At 40.5% G+C, this 24,557-nt stretch overlaps 1 protein-coding gene across 1 annotated transcript in view; it reads left to right on the top strand.

Moving 5' to 3' along the window:
- USP54 (ubiquitin specific peptidase 54) overlaps positions 1-24,557 on the top strand; it is a 104,329-nt gene that overhangs the window by 38,832 nt on the left and 40,940 nt on the right. Inside the window, exons 3-14 of the mRNA XM_006835892.1 lie at positions 2,822-2,956; positions 4,914-5,027; positions 5,167-5,249; positions 5,673-5,778; positions 5,891-6,037; positions 12,207-12,356; positions 15,216-15,384; positions 16,942-17,112; positions 20,076-20,207; positions 20,385-20,765; positions 20,986-21,217; positions 22,676-22,809. Coding sequence (XP_006835955.1) covers positions 2,822-2,956; positions 4,914-5,027; positions 5,167-5,249; positions 5,673-5,778; positions 5,891-6,037; positions 12,207-12,356; positions 15,216-15,384; positions 16,942-17,112; positions 20,076-20,207; positions 20,385-20,765; positions 20,986-21,217; positions 22,676-22,809 — 1,954 coding nt within the window. The remainder of the gene's footprint in view (positions 1-2,821; positions 2,957-4,913; positions 5,028-5,166; positions 5,250-5,672; positions 5,779-5,890; positions 6,038-12,206; positions 12,357-15,215; positions 15,385-16,941; positions 17,113-20,075; positions 20,208-20,384; positions 20,766-20,985; positions 21,218-22,675; positions 22,810-24,557) is intronic.

Here is a 24,557-nt window from a genome sequence, read left to right as displayed (position 1 = left end):
GTGAGATGGATTGACTCAGTGACAGCAACAATGGGCTCAAACATAACAACAGTTGTGAGGATGACGCAGGACTGGATAGTGTTTTGTTCTGTGGTACATAGTATCGCTGTGAGTCAGAACTGACTCACACACACACAAAGTTATCCATGAATGATACACTGCCCACAGCATATACCTATGTATAATTTTTGTTTATGTAAAAAGTAACATCATGTAAAAAGGATCTTGTATTTATTTTTAATTCAGCACTATCCATGATGATACACACACCTTTGGCTGGTTGGTTATGTGATATGAAGCAGTTTCCGACTCACAGCAAGCCTGTATATGATTTTCAAGTCTGTAAATCTTTACGGGAGCAGAAAGCCTCACCTTTCTCCCGAGGAACAGCTGGTAGTTTTGAACTGCTGACCCTGAGGTCAGCAGCCCAACCTGTAATCACTACGCTACCAGAGGTTTTTGATACATAGACCTAGTTCATCCCTTTTCCTGTTATACAGAATTATAACACATTATATATGCAGTTCTTTATTGATAGATATTTATGTTACTTCTAATTTTTTGCTACTATAAAGAGGATATGGAGGCTTGGCTGAAAAAGAGGTACACAGGAGGAGATCTCACAGTCCTCAACCTCAGAGCCTATTACACAGCCATAGGTGTCAAATCAGTCTGCTACTAGTACAATGACAGACACAGACGAATGGACAAGAATTGAGAACTCAGAAGTACATTCATTACCTATGAACAGCTGATCGTCAAACAAAGGGTTAAACTCCATTAAATGGGGAAAAGAAAGTCTCTTTAACAAATGGTGTTAGCAAAACTGGATTATCTTTTTGCAGAAAAATGAGGCATGATCCATACCTCACATCATACTTAAAGAACGAACTCAAAATGGATCAAAGGCCTAAAAGTAAAACCCAACACTATAAAGATTATGGAAGAAAAAAATAGGGATAACGCTGGGGTGGCCCTGATACATTTCATAAAGAGCATACCAAACATAGCCGAAAACGCACAGACAACAGAAGGCAAATTAGATAGCTGGGATCTCCTGAAAAGCAAAACTTATGCTCATCAAAAGACTTCTAAAAGAATAAAAAGAAAGCCTACAGATGGGGGTGGGGTGGGGGGAATTAGCTATGGTTTAGCCAACAAGGGTCTAATCTTTAAAATCTATGGAAAACTTTAACATCTCAACAAAAAAAAGGCAGCAATCAATTTAAAAATAAGCAAAAGACATGAACAGAGATTCAGGCAGCTAATAAATTAATGAAAAGATGGTCACAATCATTAGTCACTGTTGTTAGGTGCCAGAGAGTCAGTTCTGACTCACAGCGATACTATGCACCACAGAACAAAACACTATCCAGTCCTGCGTCATCCTCACAACTGTTGTTATGTTTGAGCCCATTGTTGCTGTCACTGAGTCAATCCATCTCACTGAGGACCTTCCTCTTTTTCATTGACCTACCAGTTTACCAAGCACATGCCTTTTGCTAAGGACTGGTCGCTCTTGACAACATGTCCAAAGTATGAAAGACTAAGTCTTCCCACACCCTCACTTCTAAGGAACATTCCAGCTGTACTTCTTTCAAGACAGATGTATTTATTGTTCTGACAGTTCACATACATACACATACATAGGTAGGATTGTGCATATGTGCTACATACATACTTGCAAATGCTGTACATATTATATACATATCGACAACAGAGCATATAGGGGGCAAGTTATAGAAACTTCTTAGATACTAGGACTGAACCACTGGATCAGAAAGCTAAGGACCTCACGGGGACAGCTCAGTCAAGCGGCAAAACACAACTCATAAAGAAAATGTTTTACATCTTAGTCTGATGAGTAGTGTCTGGGGCTTAAAAAGCTTGCAAGTTGGTTATACAAGAAACAACTATTAGTCTCTTTCCAACTGGGGCAAAGGAGAAGGAAGAAAAACAAGACTCAGGGAGGCAATTAGTCTAAAGGAGTAATGACCCACATGAACCACTGTTGTGAAGAATCACTGGGTGAATTCCAACTCAGTATAGGGTTTCCAAGGAGCAGCTGGTGAGTTTGAACAGCCATCCTTGCGGTTAATAGTCTAGTGTGCTTATCTTAAAGCGTCACAGCAGGACCTACTTTAATCTTAGACCAGAACTAGATGGTGCCTTACTAGTGTGAAAGAGACTGGAGGAATCGCCTCCCCTCAAGATTATTGCCCGAAAACAACCTTCTTTCTGGAAACTGAGATACTCCCAGAGGCTACCTTTCAGCACAATAGCAGACAAGACTCTCAAACAAAAATCCTGAGGGGCATTGTGGGTTAATGCACTGGACTGCACAAGCAATTTGAACTGCAAACTTGGCAGTTCAAACTCACCTGTTCAAACTCACCAGCCCCTCCTCAGAAACCCTATACAGGGTTGCCATAGGTCGGAACTGACTCTATGGCACTTAAAGGTGTAAAAGCATGGGGAGGCAAGTATCATAGGATGAGCACCCAGGGAATCATTTACATGTGACATCCTTATTGGCCTAGCCCTCTACATCTGTCTGTAGCAGCAGAAATGAGGATACAGTATTACATTGTCTTATGACAGTGGTCTCTCCTAATGTGTCCTTACAGCAGCACGTTCAGCTGGAAGACACACATACCCTTTATTCTGACTTAACGTTTATACTCACACCAAGCATATCCACCCATGGGAACTGCATTGGATCCATAGCTTTCAGCATGGAGGTGTTCCATGATAGACTTATGTGTACAGATGCTTAATAATGTTACTATGCTTTCTCTGTTGTCTAACCTCTTCCCTACAGGGCATCTTCAACCAGTTTCAGTGCAGTAGTGAAAAAGTGCTTCCATCTGACACTCTCCGCAGTGCTCTGGCAAAGACTTTCCAGGATGAACAGCGTTTCCAGCTGGGAATTATGGATGATGCTGCGGAGTGCTTTGTAAGTACTTGGCCTCTGGCCCCCTTGGCTATGGAGTGGTACTGTTGATAGTCGCCATCAGGAACTGGCTACTTTCCCATGAAATTTACTGTGCCCTGATCTCTTCTACATAAGGAATGTTTCTGACTTCTTAGAACTCTAGAGTGTTTCTGCTATTGTAGAGTGAACTACTTAGTGGGTTTATGCGTCATCATGCTTAGGGGAGCTAGTGCTCGCCACTATACAACAGCAGCACGGACCTTTTGAGTAATCCAAGCTCATAAAAACACAAATTTATGGGCTTCACCCTCTTGAGTTTCTGATTTACTAGGTTTGGAGTAGGGTTCAAGAATACCCATTTCTAACTAGTTCGTGGGTGATACTGATGTTGCTGGTCTGGGGACCACACTTTGAGAACTCTGCATTATTAAAGGTAATTTAAAAGGGAGTAACTGAGCCCTCAACACATGTATGATGAGCTGTTTAGGCCTTGACATTCCCCGCTGTCTTTCAGTAGAAGACCCTGGCTCTTCTGAATGCTAGCGCCTGTCTGACACCTTTTAAAAGACCCTCTCTATGTGACCATTCAGAAAGTCTGAGAGTGACATACATCCCATTACAAAGTACAATGTGGGCCAAAATCAGAGGTACTCTTGAGAAACTAGGTCGTGGGTATATTTCTGCCAGAGCAATAAGAAGGTACATTTTACTCTGGAAAACAGCTTGACAGTTGCTTACAAAACTAAAGATACCTACCTACCATGCAACCCAGCAATGGAACTCTTGGGCATTTGTCCCAGACAAATGAACACATATGTTTATACAAAAAAACCCACACATGAATGTTCATAAAAGCTTTTTCGTAATAACCAGAAGCTGGAAACAATCCATATGTCCTTTAGTGGGCATACAGTTAAGTAAATCTATACACAGAGTTTGGTAGCATAGTGGTTGTAAGTCAGGCTGCTAATCTCACGGTCAGCAGTTCAAAACTACCAGAGGTTCTGCAGGAGAAAAATGAGGCTTCTTGCTCCCATAATGATTTACAGCCTTGGAAATCCTATACAGGGTTGCTATGGGTCGGAATCAACTCCACAGCACACTACTAGCCCCACCATACCATGGAATACTATGTAGCAATAAAAAGGAATGGATTATTTATACACACAAAAGTTTAGTTGGATCTTAAGGGAATTATGTTGAGTGAAAAGATCAATATCAAACAGTTTTGCATGATTCCAGTTATATTTTCAGAATAACAAAATTTTAGAGAAGAAAAACAGATGAGTGGTCTCAGGGATTAGGGACTGTGGTTGGGTAGCTATAGTGGAATAGCATGAGGGAGTCTCATCGTGCTGGAACAGGTATGTATCGTCACTGCTGTGATAGTTACATAAATCTATCTGTGTGATAAAGGAGCTCTGGTAGCATAGTGGTTACGAATCGGGCTGTGAACCACAAGGTCAGCAGTTTGAAACTACCAGCTGTTCCGCAGGAGAAAGATGAGATTTTCTGCTCCTGTAAAGATTTACAGCCTCAGAAACCTTGTACAGGATCGCTATGTATCGGAACCAACTCCATGGCACATAACCACCACCACCATATGTGTGATAAAAATGTATAGAGCTACACACACAAATAAGTACTTGTAAAACTAGTGAAATCCGAATAAACTGTGGCTTGTATTGTTGCCTGCATTTCCTAGTTTTGATTTTGTATTGTAGTTATGTAAGATGTTCCCGCTGAAACTAAGTGAAGGGTCATGGGACCGCCAAATACTTTTTTTTTTTTTTACAGCTTCATGTTTTAAAATATGAAAAAAAAAATTTTTTTTAATTAAAAAAAAAAAGTTTGAAAATTAAAGTTATACTTTCTTTCCAGGAAGGTTGGGTCTCTTTCTCTGAATACAGTGATTACCAGTTTGTATATTTGTGTGTTGAGTGACAGTCTTCTACTGCTTTTGTTCTTTCTCTGTCAGGAAAACCTCCTGATGAGACTTCACTTCCATATTGCTGATGAAACCAAAGAGGATATATGTACTGCTCCACATTGCATCTCTCACCAGAAATTTGCAATGACGTTGTTTGAGCAGGTGAACCCTATCTCTTTCCCTGTCTCTTCTTTGACCTTTAATTCAGGCACACGTTATCTTGGGGTGTGGGTGTCAAGTAGGTGCCAGAAGAGTTCATGATTATGGTTCCTCCATTTTGCTTTTCCCTCCCTGGACCCAGTGTGTCTGTACGAGCTGTGGCGCCACTTCAGACCCCCTGCCTTTCATCCAGATGGTACACTACATCTCCACCACTTCCCTTTGGTGAGTCTCACAACGCTGTCCTGTCTGTCCCCAGAGGGACTCAGCCAGTTGATGGTTCTCTGTTTTTTTCCCCAGTTGATTGGGTTTTAACTGAAGGCACCCAAATAGCTTATTGTTAAGTCTATACTATATGGTAGGAACCCTGAAAAATAGTAATAACCTTTGTCCTTCTTATTTTCTCTCCTACCCCTCCTATTTCTAAAGCTCATTTCTTGTCAAGAAAGTAATAGGGAAAATAGTATGCATTTTGAGTCCTGGAACATACAGAAGCAGTCCCTGTTTTTGTGGGACATTGAGTCAAAGCAAGGGACTTTGGTATAGTGGGCACAGGAAGAAAGTCAAGCATGCAAGTTAGGAGTTTGCGTGAATCATCCATTTGATGTAGCTGTAACTTTCATTCCCTTTTTATTCTCTATCTTGAAGCAATCAGGCTATTTGTATGTTGGAAAGACGAGAAAAACCTTCACCAAGTATGTTTGGGGAACTGCTACAGAACGCCAGCACCATGGGGGATCTGCGGAACTGCCCTGTGAGTTATGTCTGAAGTGGGGATTCGAGTGGGAAGGGGAGTCCTGGCGTCAGTGGATCTGAGGCAGAGCCAGTGGGAAACACGTGAAACTCACCTTCTACATGTATTTCAGAGCAACTGTGGAGAGAGAATCCGTATTCGCCGAGTATTGATGAACGCTCCCCAGATTCTCACAATTGGGCTGGTATGGGATTCTGACCACTCAGACTTGGCAGAGGATGTCGTCCACAGCCTTGGCACCTGCCTTAAGCTGGGTGATGTGAGTATTAGTTACCTTTTCACTGACACACATTTCTTGTGTCTTGGTAATCACTCATGGATAGTGACCATTGAACAGAAAAGTATATCCTACATGACAAATATGAAGAATTTTGGGCAGATCTACAAATGTATATGTATATGTATACACATGCATGGGAACGCATGTACATGGGTAGGTGGCAAAGATTTTTTAGAAGAAATAGGATAACCTTATCCTTCAAGGAAAGGATTAACAGTTCAACTACTAATAAAAATCTGTCAATTTATTAACAGAGGCATCGTGTGCTCTGCTCACTGTCGTTTCTACCAGTGTAGAGTTGGTGTTCCAGTGCTGTCGAGTTGGTTCCAACTCACAGCAACCCTGTTTCCACAGAGTGGCTGGTGGGTTTGAACCACCCACCTTGCACTTCAAACAGACCTTGTGGTCCAATGCTTTATCCTATAGCACCACACACAGGAGATTTACTTAGCCAAGGGAGGTTAGTAATACCACGGAGCTGCTACTGGAGTGAAAAAGTTCAAGAATATGAGATTCACCATTAGAAGAAACAACTGTGTTTCTCATCACTAAGCAGGTGATGAAACAGCTTGGAAGAGAATTTAGTAGTTTCTGTGACTCCTGGTGTGGCACTGTTGGATCAGCACTGTGAAGTACAGGTCAACAGTTCAGACCCACCAGCCACTTCTTGGAAACCCTATAAAGGGTCATTATGAGTCAGAACCAATTTGACGGTACGTAACAACAACGACTCCATTTAGGGAAATGTTGTTGTTGTTTGGTGCCCTTAAGTTGATTCCAAGTCATAATGACCCTGTGCACAACAAAACTAAACACTGCCTGAGTTGCCCAGTCTTGCGGCGACTTGCTGCTTGAGCCCCATCTTGCTACCACCATGTCAATCCATCTTCTTGGGCATCTTCCTCTTTTTCAGTGACCCTCCACTTTACCATGATGTCTTTCTTCAGAGACTGGTGCCTCCTGACAGCATATCCATAGGATGAGAAATGAAGTATCACCATCTTTGCTTATAAGGAGCATTCTTGCTGTACTTCTAAGACATATTTGTTTGATCTTGTGTCAGTCCATGATACTTTGAATATTCTTCTCCAGCACCATAATTCTGGTGCATCGATAATTCTATGGTCTTCCTTATTCTAACTTGTCTAACTTCACATGCATATGAGGCGATTGAAAGTACCTTGGCTTAAGTCAGGTACAACTTAGTCCTCAAACTGATATCTTTACATTTGAACACTAAAGTTTGCAGCTTATTTGCCTAATGAAATGAATATGTTGTTTGATTTCTTGACTGCTGCTTCCATGAGCATTCATTGTAGATCCAAGCAAAATGTGTAGTCTTTGACAACTTCAGTCTTTTCTCCATTTATCATGGTCCAGTTGTGAGGGTTTTTGTTTTCTTTACATTGAGGTGTAATCCATACTTAAAGGCTGTCTTTTTTGATCATCAGTAAGTATTTTAAGTCCTCTTCAGTTCCAGCAAGTAAGGTTGTGTCATTTGTATATTGCAGTCTGTTACTGAGTTTTCCTCCAGTCCTGATGTCCTGTTCTTCTTTATATAATCCATCTTCTTGGATTATTTACTAAACATACAAACTGAGTAAGTTTCATAAAAGGATACACCCATGACACACACCTTTTCTTGTTTTAAAACATTCAGTATCCTCTTGTTCTATTCTAATGACTACCTCTTGGTCTATGTACAATTTAAGTATTCTGGAATTTCCATTCTTTAAAATGTTATCAATAGTTTGTTATGATCTGCCTATTGGAAAGTCTTTATATAGTTAATAAAACATACACAAACATCTTTCTTGGCTTTGAACCAAGATTCATCGGTTGTCAGCAATGATAGCCCTCTTTCCATGTCTTCTTCTGAATCTGGCAATTCCCTGTTGATGCATTGTTGCAATATTTTTAAATTATCTAAAGGAAAAGAGGAAGACCCCAATGAGATGGATTGGCACAGCAGCAGTGGGCTCAAGTATGACAACGATTGTGAGGTTGGTGCAGGAATGGCACTGTTTTGTTGTGTTGAACGTAAAGTCTCTTTGAGTTAGTACCAACTTGATGGCACCTAACAACAAGGAAAATGTTAATTGCATTATGATGTTAATGATATTGTTTGATGATTTCCACATTCTGTTAGGTCACCTCTCTTTGGGTTGGGCATAAATATGGATTTCTTCCAATCAGTTGTCCAGGTAGCTCTCTTCCAAATTTCTTGGCAGTGCTGCATCACTAGGTTGAAAGGTTTCCGTTTGTATTCATTCCATCAATTCCTGGAGCTTTGTTTTTAGCCAATCTCTTTATTCAACTTGGACTTCTTCCTTCAGTACCATCAATTCTTACTCATATGCTCCCTTTTTATCTAAAAAAAGTTTTTATTGTGAACTGAGTGATAGTTTACATGGGGGAATATTGGTTTTATACCATCATTTCGTTGCAATGATTACAGTGTCCTCCTTGCATCATCACTGAACAGTATTTGCGTTCATTCCCTCTACTTTTTTTGGGGGGATGTACACAAAAACACTCAGGAATATATAATAATGTAAGCAACCAAAGGGTACATTCTGCAAGCCTGCCTCCTGGCCATCAGCACCCAGTCCCTCTCATATTTCCATGAGTCCAGAGTCCTCAGGCTGCTCCCTCCCTCCATGTTCTCATCTCTGTCTCCATCTCTGATGTCATTACTCCTCTGGATAGGGTCCCATATTCTGCTTGTACTCATCTCCCTTGATGGGCTTAAGAGTCCTCTGTTTCTGGACTGTAAGATTAACTACTCACCCCTTTATGTTACAAAACTTCTATCTTTACAGTTGTGAGTCTCAATTAGTCATGATAATAGTTACTCACTATTGAATCATAAGAATCTTATCCCCATCTCTTTTCACCAGACCCCTCTAGACAAGATGAAAACTCTTCAATAGGGACTCAACCTTCCCCTGCACACTCTTAAACTAAATTTCCTCTTGAAAACCAGTCACTTTGTGCCTTTATCAGCCCCTCATTATAGGTAGCCATTGTCTAAGCTGCTTGTTCCTATCTACCCTGTATAGAGGGGATAGGATTGATACTTGATGTGAAGACTCCTTCCCTCTCAATTGGTATTTTGAGCTACTGCATCCATAAGTATAGGTCTAGTTCATCGAATTGTAGCAATTTACCCTCATTTCCTTTATCCAAAATTGTTGGTTTTTAAAAAAAATCTTCTAGTTGAATTTAGATTATCAAGCCATCAAGGCTAGGTCAAATAGGTACTATCTGCAAGTTTGGATATTTTGTGCGTCTCCCCTCACTTCATATCAGCTGGATGCTTCACTCTCAGCTCTAGCTCTCTGTGGCTATGTCCTTGTCCATAAGCTCACCACACTTTGGACCAACCAGCTCTTCCTTGTCTCTCATCTCCAAGCCAACAGGAGTCTATGGAATGTGGCTGAACTCAGCCCATTTCTTCATTGCTGCCTTTCCCCCTCTTCCACTCAGAAGTAGACCAATGTGGTCTCCAGAAAGCTTGCATGCCTGCTCATGTGTTCCCTTTGAGTTTCAGTCTCGTAGGGGGGTTTGTCCTGAAGGGATCTGATTGCTTGTCTCGATGGCTTCCCAGTGAACAAATTGCTTGTTCTTGTAGTAGCCAATCAATCATATGATACCTATTGAAATGGTTGTGCATTGACCATTTCATTTTGGCATAGTGACTCTGTGTATTCCTTCTATCTTCTTTTGATGCATCTTACGTCATTTAGTATTTTGCCTGTTGTTGTTAAGTGCCATTGAGCCGGTTCTGATTCACAGCAACCCCATATAAGGTTTCCAAGGCTTTTAATCTTCATGGGAGTAGAAAGCCTCATCTTTATCCTACAGAGTAACTGTCATGCTTGAGCCACAGACCTTGTGGTTCGCAATCCAGTGCTTATCATATGGAGCCACCACACACGCATTTTGCCCCTAGAATCTTTCATTATTTCAAGTTGAGGCTTGAAGATTTTCTTCAGTTCTTTTAGCTTGAGAAATGCTGAGCATGTTCTTCTCTTTTGGTTTTCTAACTCCAAGTCTTTGCACATTTCATTTTAATGCTCTGCCTTCTCAAGCTACTCTTTGAAATTTTCTGTTCAACTGCTTTACTTCCTCATTTTTTCCATTCACTTTAGCTTTTTACGTAGAAGAGCAAGTTTCAGACTATCTTCTAACATTCATTTTGGTCTTTTTTTTCTTTCCTTTCTTCCTGCCTTCTTAATAAGATGGTTGTCAGTCGTTAGAGTCTGATGCATGAAATCTGTTCTTGATATGGTCTCTAAACTCAGTTGGGGTATACTCGGTCATATTTGGGCTCTCATGGAATTGTTTGAATTTTCTTCAGCCTCAGCTTAAACTTTAATATGAATAATTTATGGTTTGTTCCACAGTCGGCCCCTGACCTTGTTTTGACTAATGAGCATCTCCACTTTCTCTTTCTTTTCTCACAAATATGTTCCTGTATATTCCAGCTGGTTTAGTCCATGTGTATAGTTGCCTCTGGTTGTTAAAAAAGGGTATTTGCAGGAATAAGTCATTGGTATTGCAAAATTCTGTCACCAAGGTCATATTTTCCATCTCCTGATCCGTCCTCTTTGTTTCCAACCTTTACATTCCAATCACCAGTAATTATCAACACATCTTGATTGCATATTTGGTCAATTTCAGACTGAAGAAATTGGTAGAATTTTTTAATTTCATCATCACATGCTTTAATGGTTGGTGCATAAATTTTACTAACAGTGGCATGAACTAGTCTTTCTTGTAGATGTGTAAATATCCTATTATGGGCAGCATTGTAGCTCAAAATAAAGTTTGAAATGTACTGTTTTATGATAAGTGAGACTCCATTCCTCTTTGATTTCAAGTTTTAGACTTAGTAAGCCATATTATTGTCTGATTCAAAATGGCCAATACAAATCCCATTTCAGCTCACTAATGCCTAGGATATTGCTCTTTATGTGTTCCATTTCATTTTTGACAACTTCTAATTTTCCTAGGTTCATACCTCATACATTGTATGTTTCAGTTGTTAATGGATGTTTGCAGTTATTTTTTTCCCATTTTGAGTTGTGTCTCATCAGCTAATGAAAGTCTCAAAAGCTTTGCACCATTCATTTCATTAAGGCCAGTTCTACTTTGAGGAGACAGCTCTTCCTCAGTCATATCTTGTGTGCCTTCCAACCTAAGGGGCTCATCTTCTGACACCATATGCAACAGTGTTCTACTGTTATTTATAAGGTTTTCAGTGGTTAATCATTCAGAAGTGGTCTGCCTTTCCTTCTTCCTAGTCCATGTTAGAAGCTCTCCTGAATCCTTTCCACCAGGGGTGATTCTTCTGGTTTAAAAATACCTGTGACGTAGTTTCCGGCATCACATCAACATACAACAGTATGACAAACTGACAGATGAGTGGTGGATTTAGGGAACCAGGGGAAAATATTTCAGACCTGAGGTCTTTCCATTATTGGTGCCATACCCTAATGTAGATACAGTCAGGTTTTTCCTTCAGGTCAAGAGAGGAACCAGAAACTGTGATTTCCTTTCTCCTCGTTTTTGTTTGGGATAATTCTGTGACAATCCAGTGTTTTTTGTTTTGTTTTGTTTTATTTGATTTTATGTCATTAAGCCATGACTGATAAGAAATGATCTGGGATCCTCTTTCATGTCTTCCCAAGGAATCTATGATCGAAGTGAGCTCAAACCAAACTCACTGCAAAGTCAGGTATTGTTCCTTTTAAGGGACTTTCTTACCCTCTATTTAGGGTCTCAGTAGGAAATTTATATTTGTGATGATAGCTGATATGTAAGTAATCTTTGAAACTAGAATAATTTTTTCACTGTTTCTTTAAATTTTCAAAAGCATATTATTAATATTTTAGAAAATATTGGTAAAGGTAAGAGGAATCATTACCATGCTAATGGTTTACTAGTTCTGATCTATCCTGCTTTTCTCCACTTTCTGGTTCCATTTCTATAGAGCTACTCTGTAGTAGCAAAAAGTTTTAGACTGAAGGGAGGAGGAGCAGTTCATTGACTCAATGAAGAAATGTTGATGGTGTCTGCTGAGAGATGATGTCAGAGGGTTGGGTTTGTGACTTGTTATTCCCTTTCTCTTGTTTCCCCACAGCTGTTTTTCAGAGTGACAGATGACCGGGCCAAGCAGTCTGAACTGTATTTAGTAGGAATGATCTGTTACTATGGCAAACATTATTCCACATTCTTTCTGCAAACAAAAATCCGCAAGTGGATGTATTTTGATGATGCTCATGTTAAGGAGGTAGGCATAGTCAAATATTTCTTCTTTTTAATAAAATTTTTCTTGTTTCTGTTGAGAATATGAATTGTAAAACGTACAGTAACTCAGCGATTTCTACATGTACCACTTAGTGACTCTGATAGCAGTCTTCAAGTTGTGTAACCATCCTCATCCGCCATTTTATAAGTGCTTCTTAAACTGTTGGTTACTGCATAAAAAGCAAAACAAAACGAAACAAAACCCATAAAACAAAGCCCACAGACAATAAAAATTAGATGAATTGTCTTTAGTATTTCATTTTCTTAATACTTCTTTCCCGCCACCATGCCCTTCTGTAAGACATGCTTTATATTTTATCTGTGTATCTATTTATTAGATAGGGAGCCCTGCTGGCATAGTGGGTTATACATTGGATTGCTAACTGCAAGGTCAGCAGTTCCAATCCGCCAGCTACTCTTGGGAGAAAGATGAGGCTTTCTGCTCCTACAAAGATTTTAAAACTCAGAAACCCTATACAGGGTCTCTGAGTCAGAACCGACTTGATGGCACCCAACTGTGTGATAGATAAAATAGAAACTATGTCTATCAGATAGAACAGTCATGTCTTTCCAAATAGATGGTCAGATTCTTGAGAATATAATCAATATATATACCAATTTCAAGTCCTCATGTGGCACTATAGGATAAAGCATGGGACTGCTAACCGTGAGGTTAGCTGTTCAAACGCACCAGCTGCTCTTTGGAAACCCTGTATAGGGGCTCTATGAGTCAGAGCCAATGCAATGGCACTTAACAACAACAACTACAACACAAAAACCCTTTGCTCTCAAGCCAATTCTGAGTCATAGTGCTCCTAGTGGACAGAGTAGAATGGTTCCATACAGTTTCCAAGTCTGTGAATGTTTCCAGAAGCTGACTGCGTCATCATTCTCCCACAGAACTCTCCCAGGGAGAGCTGGTGAATTTGAACTGTTGCCTTTTCAGTTAGCAGTCATTCATTGCTTAACCCACCTTGCCATAAGGACGCCATATAATTTATCTTCTATCATTTTCTTTGAATCTCGTCACCAAGCATTTAGTACAGTTTTAATTTATTATAGCCAGTATTTCAAATTTTTGATTGATTTGGGTGGGAATAATCTAATGCCTCAAATAAAGTTATGAAGTTCAGAATTCTAAGTCTCAGAATTATCAATGGATAATACTTTGTCTCCGAACTGCTATAAATTAATCTCTAATTATTATCTTCATGAAGTGTCCTATCAGAGTTAAATACCTTTTTTGGGATAAGATAGGAAATATAGCACTCTAATGGTATGTAGGAATCCTGGTGTGGCGCTGTGGGTTAATGCGCTGAACTGCAAAGCCACTTTGAACCACAAGGCTCACCAGCTGCTCCTCGGAAACACTATACAGGGTCGCTGTGGGTCGGAACCAACTCAACAGCACTTAACAACAACAACAACAGTGGTATGTGGTAGAGTCCTGGTGTGGCACTGTAGGTAAGCACTAGACTGCAAGTCATTTTGGACTACAAGATCAGTTCTTCAAACCCACCTGTTACTCCTTGGAAACCCTAGAAGTCACTACTGACTTGGTGGCACTTAACAATAACAACAACAATGGTATGTAAAGTAGGGAACTTGGTACTGTGTAAACCACACAGTCTACGATGGAAGAAGTTCACGAAGTATGTGTGCGTTGGCAAGCCCCTTCCAGTAAGGTTATCACTTCGGGAGGTGCAGGCTGCTGACTAACCACGGATCACAGGCACTGGTTTCCACTGATGGTAATCTTTGCCAAACTCCCTGGTTTTCATCTTCATCTCTGGTGTTTTTGTAATTTGGGGCAACTTATTTAAATTCTCTGAACTTTAGATTTTTTATATTTGAAAAAGAATACCCATCTTGTTGTTGTTGAGTGCCATCAAGTTGGTTCAGATTCACAGTGACCCTGTATAAGGTTTCCAAGAGCAGCTAGTGAATTTGAACCGCCAACCTTGCGGTTATCAGTCTAGTGCTTATCCTACAGCACCACACCAGGGCTCCTATTTTACATAAGATTTGTATGTGAAAAACATATGAATGTGTTGTAATTACAATAATGCTAACTTATAATTTTACTGAGCCTCCAAGGTACACCAAACACCATGCTAGTTGTCACACCATATAAGATTATGACTGGGTCACTGGTCCGTTGGCATGTACATTGTTTTTGTCTTTGACCCATTTAAGACTTAATTAAAAAAAAGAACGGGGCTAGTTCTAGCCTAAGACAGAGTGGGTTTGGTGATTTGATTGGATTGCTGTTTCAGTGATTATTCTGTCATTCTTTTCCATGGCAGAAGCAAAGTTAAATCCAGCAAAATGCTAAGATCAAACTGTATTCTGAGCAGTGTGACATTTTATGTCCTGCCAGGCATGAATTCTGAAACAGAGTGTCCTTTGCTCTAAGGCAATCTATCTACTTTTAGTTCCAGAAAAGTGATTTTAATGTTTAGGAGAAAATGATAGAAAAGTGAATTTCAAACGCGGGCTTTAATCTGATATCTGTGGAAAGAAATTGGACACCAAGACAGCCAATGTCCCCTGTCATAACACATTCACCTTTGAAATATTTATCCATATTTCACAACTCGATGGATGTTTCACAGAAATAAAAATAACTTCGTTCTTCCATTTTCGTGTAAGATTTTGATACTTTCTAAAAGGATTTAACAAAAACCTCCTTAAGTTTAGGTCTTGTACCTCTTTTATTGTCTCTTCACTCAATTCCTGGCCTATGTGATGTTCTTCAGGGAGAAAAAAACAAAAACAAATCAAGAAGTCATGTTTTGAATGAAGTGTAAGTATAATGTTCTTTTGGTTGTTTGTGGTTCAGATTGGGCCCAAATGGAAGGATGTGGTGACCAAATGCATCAAGGGGCATTATCAGCCTTTGCTGTTGCTTTATGCAGACCCCCAGGGCACCCCGGTGTCCACCCAAGACCTGCCTCCCCAAGTTGAGTTCCAGTCATACAGCAGGACATGCTATGATAGTGAAGACTCTGGTAAGCAGCCCAGCTCTCTACCTATCACCCACCATATACCATGGGAGCACTCAATGGTTGAGACTCAATATGAGCCTGGCACATAGCCTAGCCTAGAGAAGGAAGTCATTAGAGATAAAGAACTAAGTGTTAGCGCCTGCTAGATTCTCAGTTGTCCCACACTTTGTTTCTTTCTACTTTTAAGAGTGTGTTGTCTTAATCACATGGGCCCCCAAGTCAAAAGTGAGATGGGAAATTTGAATGTAAACTGAGATACGAAGTTTGTAAAGGAGGCCTTAGTAGTTAACCTTATAACAGTGGAGAGATGACTGGTTCTTATACCCCTTTCTCAGTGACTTAAGTGAACCAAGAACAATGATTTGGAGTTCTTATAAAGGTAGTCAGTTTGTTTGAGATGAGCATTTTGTGTTTTAAAATTCCAAGTACAGTAAAGAGAGACCTCTGTTATCAACGAATTAGTTCACTTCTAGATCAATTGTTTTGAAACTTAAACCATATTTTCCTAAAAAAAAAAAAAAAAAAAATTCAGCTTTGTAGCTAAGTCCCAGTATAATCCACAGAAGCTCATAATACATCTTCAGTCCTGATGTGGCATTGTGGGCTAATGCGCTAGACTGCAAAGTCAATTTGAACTGTAAGGTCAGCAGTTCATCAGTCGCTCCTCAGAAATCCTATACAGGGTCGCTATGGGTTGGAAATGACTTGGCGGCACTTAACAATATCAAAATAATCCAAATAGTTTAGCCTTGGTTTCTGAAAAGGAGGAAGAAATGTTCCTTTTCCTTTCTTGGATGTTGAAAGAGGAGATCCTTTCTTTGAAGTCTTTCTTCCACCCTCCTGCTTGGTACCTGATACTCTTCCCACTCTCGTACCTAATCATTACTGACTGACTTTTCCCTTCAGCCAGACACCCATTTCTCCCGTTGTACTTATCTCAGCTAGTTGTCCGACTGAACTAATTGACGTTATTGTTGGTAGGGGTCCTGGTGTGATGCTGTAGGATAAGCACTGGACTGCTAACCGCAAGGTCAGCTAAACGTTCAGAGGAAAGCAATGCCTACTGAACTAATTCACACTGGAGTATAAATGACAGCCCATAGTTTCTCAACTATTAAAGTGTGTATATATATATATATATGTAAATTTAACATTTAAAATGGCGTTTCTGATAGCCTAGGGGAACAACTGTTTACTTGTGCCACATTAGCCTGGGACTGACCATCTAAATAGATGTTACTTTTCACAACGGTTTCCTTTCTTCCACTCCCCTCCCCCTCTTAGGTTTTCTAAAAGCCCCACAGGTTTCAGAGTGGCAGGCAAAGTGAGTGCTTGCTTCAGAAAGGTAGGGACAGAGGTGGGAAGAAATGTTCGTGTGTCTGGGCTATCTGGAAACTGGGGGTTGGGGAAGAATGGCCCGATAATGTGCACACAAACCTCTCCACCTTCCTTCTAGGATGGTCTCGCCTTTTGGACCTTTGCTGCTGTCCTGCTCTTTTCCTTTCTCTCTGCTGGCCTCACTTTCCTCACTGGTGCATCTGTGTCTCCTCCTTCCCTCAGGGAGGGAGCCTTCCATCTCAAGTGACACTCGAACAGATTCCTCAACGGAGAGCTATCCCTACAAACACTCCCATCATGAGTCTGTGGTCAGTCACTTCTCTTCTGATTCTCAGGGGACAGTCATCTATAATGTGGAGAATGATTCCATGTCTCAGAGCAGTCGAGACACAGGTAGGGGCTGATACAAAGGATCCGGGTTGCCTAATTTACTTCCTTTATAGAGGGTCTCTCAAGAAAAAAAACTGGGACAAGTCAGAAGTGGTTGCTATGTATGCAAAGGGGAAAAAAGGCACAAAATTTGGATATTTGAGTGGGATCCAATGATACAACACAGTTCTGAATGAATGATGATGTTCCGTTGTACAGATTCTGGGCAACAGAAGCATGTCAATAAGGACTACTGTCATTGTCATTGTTATAAATAATATCATGTTTATTCTTAAGTCACCTCTTCTCCTGCTACCCTTTTGATCCTTATCCTTCCAATAGTGTGCCCCACTAACAACCCCTTGTGTCTGCACCTTGGCATGTTTTTATTCTAGGCTTCATCTTGATTAAAGGACTTTGAAAGAAGGAGTGTATTTAGGGGCTAGGGCATATTTTGGGCAAGCTCAGCAGCTTGCCAGGGTCCTGAAGACCAGAGAATGAATACAGAGTGAATATAGGTAGCCTGTTTGTTTTTCCGAATCCTCCATAGAGAACATTCTTGAATTGTTTTGTTACTCTATAGGAGAATGTGCCACGGTCAGTAGAAGAAATCTGTGCAGGGCATCAAGAGAACAGGAGTAAGGTGACTGCAAAGATGACAGATTCATTATGGGATAAAATACAGCTCATGGTATCATACTGATGATGTAAATTCTGTATGTGGCCTTTTTTTTTTTTTTTTAATAGAGAATTTTTATATTCAAAAGTATGCAGAATAATAAAAAGCCGCTTCATGTATCCATCACATAATTTTAACAATTATAACTCAGGTTAATGCCGTTTCACCTGCATCTCTACTCCCTTCCCCCCTTCCCAGACATCATGTAATTTCATCCATAAGAGTCATAGTGTTTTGTTTTAATGGTTTGTGTACTTAACTCAGAATCCAGAAGAGGTCTTCACTTTGCAATGGGTCAGAGTTTTTTCTGTTTCTCTTCATCAGTAGGTTTCTCCTTTAGCTAAGTATTTCCCTTACAGATCATTATTGAAGAAATAAGGTAGTTTGTCCTGTAGATTCCCCACAGTATAAATTTTGTTGATTGCATCCCATGGTGTAACATGTTTCTGAGGTATTTTTTTGTAAACTTGTAGTTGGATGTTGACGTTTGGTTAGAGTCATGTTAGATTTTTTGCAAGTTTGGCATTTCAAACTCACTAGCTGCTGCTCAGAAACTCTATACAGGATTGCTATGAGTTGGAACCGACTCGATGACACTTAACCACAACAACTGCCTAAATGGAGTCCTGGTGTGGGTCTGTAGGATAAGCACTGGACTACTAACTGCAAGGTCAGTGATTCAAACCCACCACTCGTTGGCACTCAACAACTACAACAAAAACTGTATAGATAAGGAGTGCTGGCAGCCTAGTGGATTTTGAGCTGGGGTGCTAACCAAAGTCACTAGTTTGATTCTACCAGCTGCTTTGTGAGAGAAACAGAAATTGTATACAGGGTCACTATAATTTGGAACTGACACCGTGGCACATAACCATCACCACTTCATACATGATGTTAGGTGTGGTTTTTAGACCATATCTCTGAAACTGTGACCCAGGGAGAATCCAAGCCACAGTATAAACAAGGCATATTTTCAAGGAGAGCCAGAATTATGTTAAGAGTTTGTATATAGTCAGTATAACATTTGTAATATTTAATTGGCCCAATGATTTCCTCCTTTTTCAGATCTTTCTAGTGGGCCTAAAAGTGGCAAAGGGATCAGAGCTATGCAATGAATGAACTGATTGAAAGTATGTATTCATATCACTACTTTGCTGACACCTGGTTATGTAAAAGGCTCTTCATATACTAACATATGAAAGCTCCATTTGAGAATCTAAAGGGGTGCCTTCTAAGATTGTCTTGTAACTTAATCCAGCTGCTCAATTTGCCTCTGGTTTCCAGCAGTTTAGATGATTTATATACTTTGGAATCTGCTTCCTTATTGGGAAATATTGGCCTTGGTTGTTATCAAATCCTACTCATACGCTCACATAATTTGGGCATGAAGCAGAGCAAATTACATACTCGGAAATTAACGAAGGTCTCCTGAGTTCCCCAGTGATCAGCCAGTTCCTGCCAAGTCAGTTCCAACTCATGGTGACCACCCCATGTGTGTCATTGTAGAATTGTGTTCCGTAAGGTTTTCAGTGGCTGGTTTTTAAAAAGTAATCTCCAGGCGTTTCTTCAGCGGCTGATTAACATCTGAGTGCATTAACCATTTGCATCACCCAGGTACTCCTGGGGGTTAGTATTGAGGAAATTGTGAAGTGTAATTTCTGGATGGAGCTGAGTTTGGTAAACATGTGTTGGGAGTAGGAATGTGAATTACTCAAAGTTGTACTGTCCTTTCAAAAGACCCACATTTAATGACGATTTAGAACTGGGCCTTAAGGCCCTACACAATCAGACCTGTTGTGGGCAAAAACTGAGGCATCTAGGTAATAGCAGATATACCAAAACCTAAGCTTTGTGTGGCATATGTAAATTTACTTAGCATATGTAATTGCTGAAGTATTTAACTGAAGTAAAATGAAAGCTCTGTCTTGAGTTTACCGGAGTGAAAATATATGGGGTATGTGATTTTTATACAACTTTTATACAGTTTATACAACCTTTATATTTCTTACCTTTTGAAAATTACCAACTAATATGTCCTTAGTCCCTTCTAGGTCACTGGAAAAGATTATGGGCTGGATTGAGATGGTTTAATGCTCAGGAGACAATTGTAAAACTGGCTTCTCTGCATGTACCTACTGAAAGCTTCCTGCTAAACTTCAATCAGATAGCCTAACCCAACTTCAGCTTCTGACCACAGATACACAAACTGTGTGCCACTGTCATGGATTCCCAAAGGGACGCTGTGTTCCCAAGAGGCTAGAGGTCAGTCACAGATACCAGCTTACCTCCATTTCCTTATTTTTTTCAGGACACCTGACTGATAGTGAATGTAATCAGAAACACACATCCAAGAAAGGGTCACTGATAGAGCGCAAGAGGAGCTCTGGCCGGGTTAGGAAGAAAGGCGATGAGCCACAGGCCTCCGGGTACCACAGCGAAGGCAAGCCTCTCTACATTGTACTTCTTTCTCTAGTCCCTGTATCATGTTTCTGTCATGCTCTCAGATCATGGCATCTCCTTTTTGCTCAAAGGGGCTTAGCCTTGCATTCTAGACTTCGGACCCTGGATATCTGTGATCACTTTAAACATCTATATTTGTCTCATTGTGTGCTTTTAGGAGAAACACTGAAAGAGAAGCAGGCTCCGAGGAATGCCTCTAAACCATCCAGCAGCACCAATAGGCTGAGGGACTTTAAAGAGACAGTCAGTAATATGATTCATAACAGGCCATCTGTTGCTTCTCAGACCAACCTAGGATCTCCCTGTGGGGGCAGGGGAGGAGACCAGCTGGAAAAAAAACCTCCTAGGATCCTGTCCTTGCACTCTCAGGACTGGGAAGTAGAGAGTACCAGCAGTGAGTCAAAATCTAGTTCTTCTAGCAAGTATCGTCCAACGTGGAGACCAAAACGGGAGTCTCTGAATATTGACAGTATCTTTAGTAAGGACAAAAGGAAGCATTCTGGCTATACCCAGCTTAGCCCCTTTTCTGAGGATGCAGGTGAGGGGATAATTAGGGAACAATTGGGCTTTCAAATAAAGTTGATTTTTGTATTTAAAATCTGGGTTTTCTGATAGTATTGGCAAGGTTCGTTTTTTACTCAGATGTTGGGCATTTTGTGGGTTTGATGGATGAGTAGCTGGAGGGAGAGGTGTTCTCTTTATTTTACACAGATACTAAATCTACCTCTTTTTCCATATTTGTCCTTTGATTGGGATAGCTAAAGAATTTACACCGGATGAACTTAGCAAGCCACCTGCTTATGACAGTAAAGCTGGTGGACCCAGTCCCCGATATAAGCCCTGGGGCCCAGCACGTCCAGGCTCTCACCTTTTAGAGCAGCACCCTCGCCTGATCCAGCGAATGGAATCTGGCTATGAGAGCAGTGAGAGGAACAGCAGCAGCCCTGTCAGCCTGGATGCCACTCTGCCTGAAAACTTGAATGCCTGCAGGTATTGTTTGGCCATTGAATACAGGCCTTTTCCTTTGCAGCAATGTAAACCACCTTTTTGCAACTTTTCAAGAAGGCTCAGATGAGGAGAGAGGTGGACTTTGTTACCACCTTGTGGACAAAGCAAAGCACTGCATAGCCACAGTACCCTCTGGTGGCAGGAAGAGCAAAGGCATTTGAGACAGGAGAGCTCTATTGCTTTGTAAGTGCTGTGGCGTAGCAGGATAACGCACTGAACTGAAAGATGGATTTGAACTCCAAAGTTGGCAGTTCAAATCTATCAGCCGCTCCTCGGAAACCCTATACAAGGTTGCTATGAGTCTAACTGACTCTACAGCACTTAACAACAATATATAGTTATTTAGTAACTTTTAATGAAAAGAGCCCTGGTATGCTGCTGTAGGATAAGCACTGGATTGCTAACACAAGGTCAGTGGTTCAAGCCCACAGCCACTCCTGGGAAACCCTATCTGGGGTCACTATGAGTCGGCACCAACTTGATGGCACTTAACAACAACAATGAAAGAATGAATTAGTTAATCAAAATTTATGTATCCCAAGAAACCCTATTGTTACTTATCTTGCCTTCCATCTTGGGAATTTGTTTTGTTTTGTCTTTTTTAAGTCACTGGGATCCAGTGCTTTATGAAACCAGTTGCATCATAAGTTAGTGGTGATAGTTCAGTAGTATGTACTGCATCCTGCTCATAGAGCACAGTGCACTCCGTAAGTTCCACATCTCCATACATTGTTTTTATTGACTTGCCAGAGAGACAAATTTTCTGCTGTCTTCCTGTTCTCCATTGCTCTTCCCTGACCACAGGACCCTATTCAGTTGTTTTTAAAGTTTTTATTGTGAATTGAGTGATAGTTTATATGGGAGAACATCGGTTTTACACTCATCGTTTCATTACAATGATTGCAATCCTCTCCGTGCATCATCTTTCAACAGTATGTGTTTCTATTAACTCTGGGGTTTTTTTTGTTTTGTTTTATTTTTTAAATGTACACAAAAACACTCAGGAATATATAATCATTTAAACACCCAACCAAAGGGCATATTCTGCAAGCCTGCCTCTTGGCTGCCAGCACACAGCCTTGCTCTTACCATGAGTCTGGAGTCCTCAGTTGCTGTATCTCTCCCCTATTCAGTTTTTATCATGAGAAGATGCTATAAAGCTGTAATAAAGGGAGGCAGTTCATATGATAGCATATGTTCAGTATACATTAATTCATTCAGTACATTTGAATACTGTATGCCAGACACTGTGTTAGATGCACAAGGTGATAAGGCATGAGCATGAGTAGATATTTCAATCTTACAGAAGTAGTTTAGTAGAATCTTTAATTATATTAGTTGGATGTTTTCTTGTGTTTTTTTGAGGGAATTTAGTCCTAGGATTCTTGCCAGTTGTCACCCTTCTCATGCTTTCATTAGCCTCTGGGTTTTCTTTTGAAGGGATCCAAGTGCTAAGAGATCAGGTGGGTTGGTCCCTGCTTGGAATCACATCCCAAAGTCTCATAGCAGTAGCGTCCTGGAGGTGGACGCCACAGCATCCAGGAGTAGCTGGACAAAGAGTCATCCTGTCTCAGGTAAGCAGAAGAACGTTAGATTTGATGGATTGGATTTGACCTTCAGTTTTATTTGGAAAAGAGACTCATTTATGCACATCTACAATTGAGTTTTCATTCAGAATGTAAATATAGAGACATCTTAGCTATTCTTCTGTCTTTGGATTTATCACTGTTTTGTCTCCATCTCAGCTTGCCCAACTGGGAGGAGTAGCAAGGGACAAAAAGATGGCACACAGTATCTCTGTTCCTCAAAAGAAAGCTTTTACATAGGGTTTTCCTTGGTGTAATGGCAGCCTCTGAGTAATTGGCTTTCTTAATAGTTAATTAGTACTGTAAAGTGAGATATCAAGAGAATGTGTAGCTTGTAGGCAACACAGAGAAATAAGCCAATCAAACCTCCCCGTACCTCTGTATGATATCCTTGTTTCTGGATTGTTGGGTTTTGTTTTTTTGTCCTCATATACCTTTTCCTCAGAACAAACTCACAAGGAATGATCTAACTCCTTCATAGTAATTGTAAGCGACTGAAAATAGTCTCCGCTATAATGTCTCCAAGGAAAATTAGCATTTTTAAAACCTGAAACTAAAAGAGTAATGCAATTCATTACCACATGCAGAAAAACGAAATAGGATCCATGCCTCATACCATATACAAAAAAATAAAAATGAAAAATTGATTAAGGGGTCTGGAGCAAGATAGGAGAGTAGGCAGTCACACTGAGCTGACCGTCTGCAGCAAAGACACGGGAGACCAAGTGGAACAGACACACATGGTGATTCTGGAACTTTGAGCACTAGAGGTTAGAGCAGAGAGGTGGACTGAGTGCTGACTGGGAGAGGAAGCTGAACAGGAGCTGTGAGAGAGAAGAAAAACGGGGGTGGTGGGGGGTGGGGGACTGTGGGCTGGCGTGGAACGGTGAGCTTCTGCATCTTGAGCTTTTGTAAATGGTTGTTGATACGGTGGCCTACAGGCACAGAATGATGCTGGAGGTTGACAGCAAGGGGGTGCAGTTCTACCATTTCCCTTGCTCTCCTGATAGCCAGGAACATGGGCAGTTCTTGCAAAGGCCTACCCAACTGCCATTGCCCCCACCCCACCCCACTCCCTTGACCCCACACAGCCTCTGCTCTGTTTGAAGTTGGGCACCAAACATAGCTTCCCTGGTTTTGGAGGCATGTGAATCTGCTGTGAACTATGCTGCACAAACTGTGAACAGGGAACTGCATTCACACTTCTCATCTCTACCACATCTACCATGAAAGAGGTAGTGAGTGCCTGAGAGCATACCAATATATAATCATCAACTAAATATAAACATAACACCACAATGTCTCAGAGAAAACAAACAGTTTCAGCTTACACAAAGAAACAAGACAGAGTACCTCAAAAAGATAACAAAAATGCAGAGTCAGAATGTGAACACTGGAAATGGTATCAGAACTATTTGATAGGAACTTGAAAAGGTTGCTAATTAGGCAATTTCAGTGGATTGTGATAAAGACAAAGAAAACTACAGATGAAATCAAAGAAAACAGACAAAACTATGGAAAATGTTAAGAAACAAACTGACAAAATAATTGAAAAAATAAATGGGGACCCTACAAAATCAGCAATCAGAAACCCAGAAGGTTAACATTAAGACTTCAGAAATAGGTAATACATTGAAAAAGAACAAAGAAGCCGAATTGAATTAATGGAAGGCCGAATTACTGAGCTTATAGAAAAATCTCCAAACATTCATCTGTTAGAGGAAAAATCAGAAAAA

The sequence above is a fragment of the Chrysochloris asiatica genome, unplaced genomic scaffold (genome assembly GCF_000296735.1).
Source record: "Chrysochloris asiatica unplaced genomic scaffold, ChrAsi1.0 scaffold00020, whole genome shotgun sequence".
Classification (NCBI taxonomy): Eukaryota; Metazoa; Chordata; class Mammalia; order Afrosoricida; family Chrysochloridae; genus Chrysochloris; species Chrysochloris asiatica.
The sequence above is the reverse complement of the archived record's forward strand: the minus strand, read 5'-3'. Positions and strand labels throughout refer to the sequence as shown.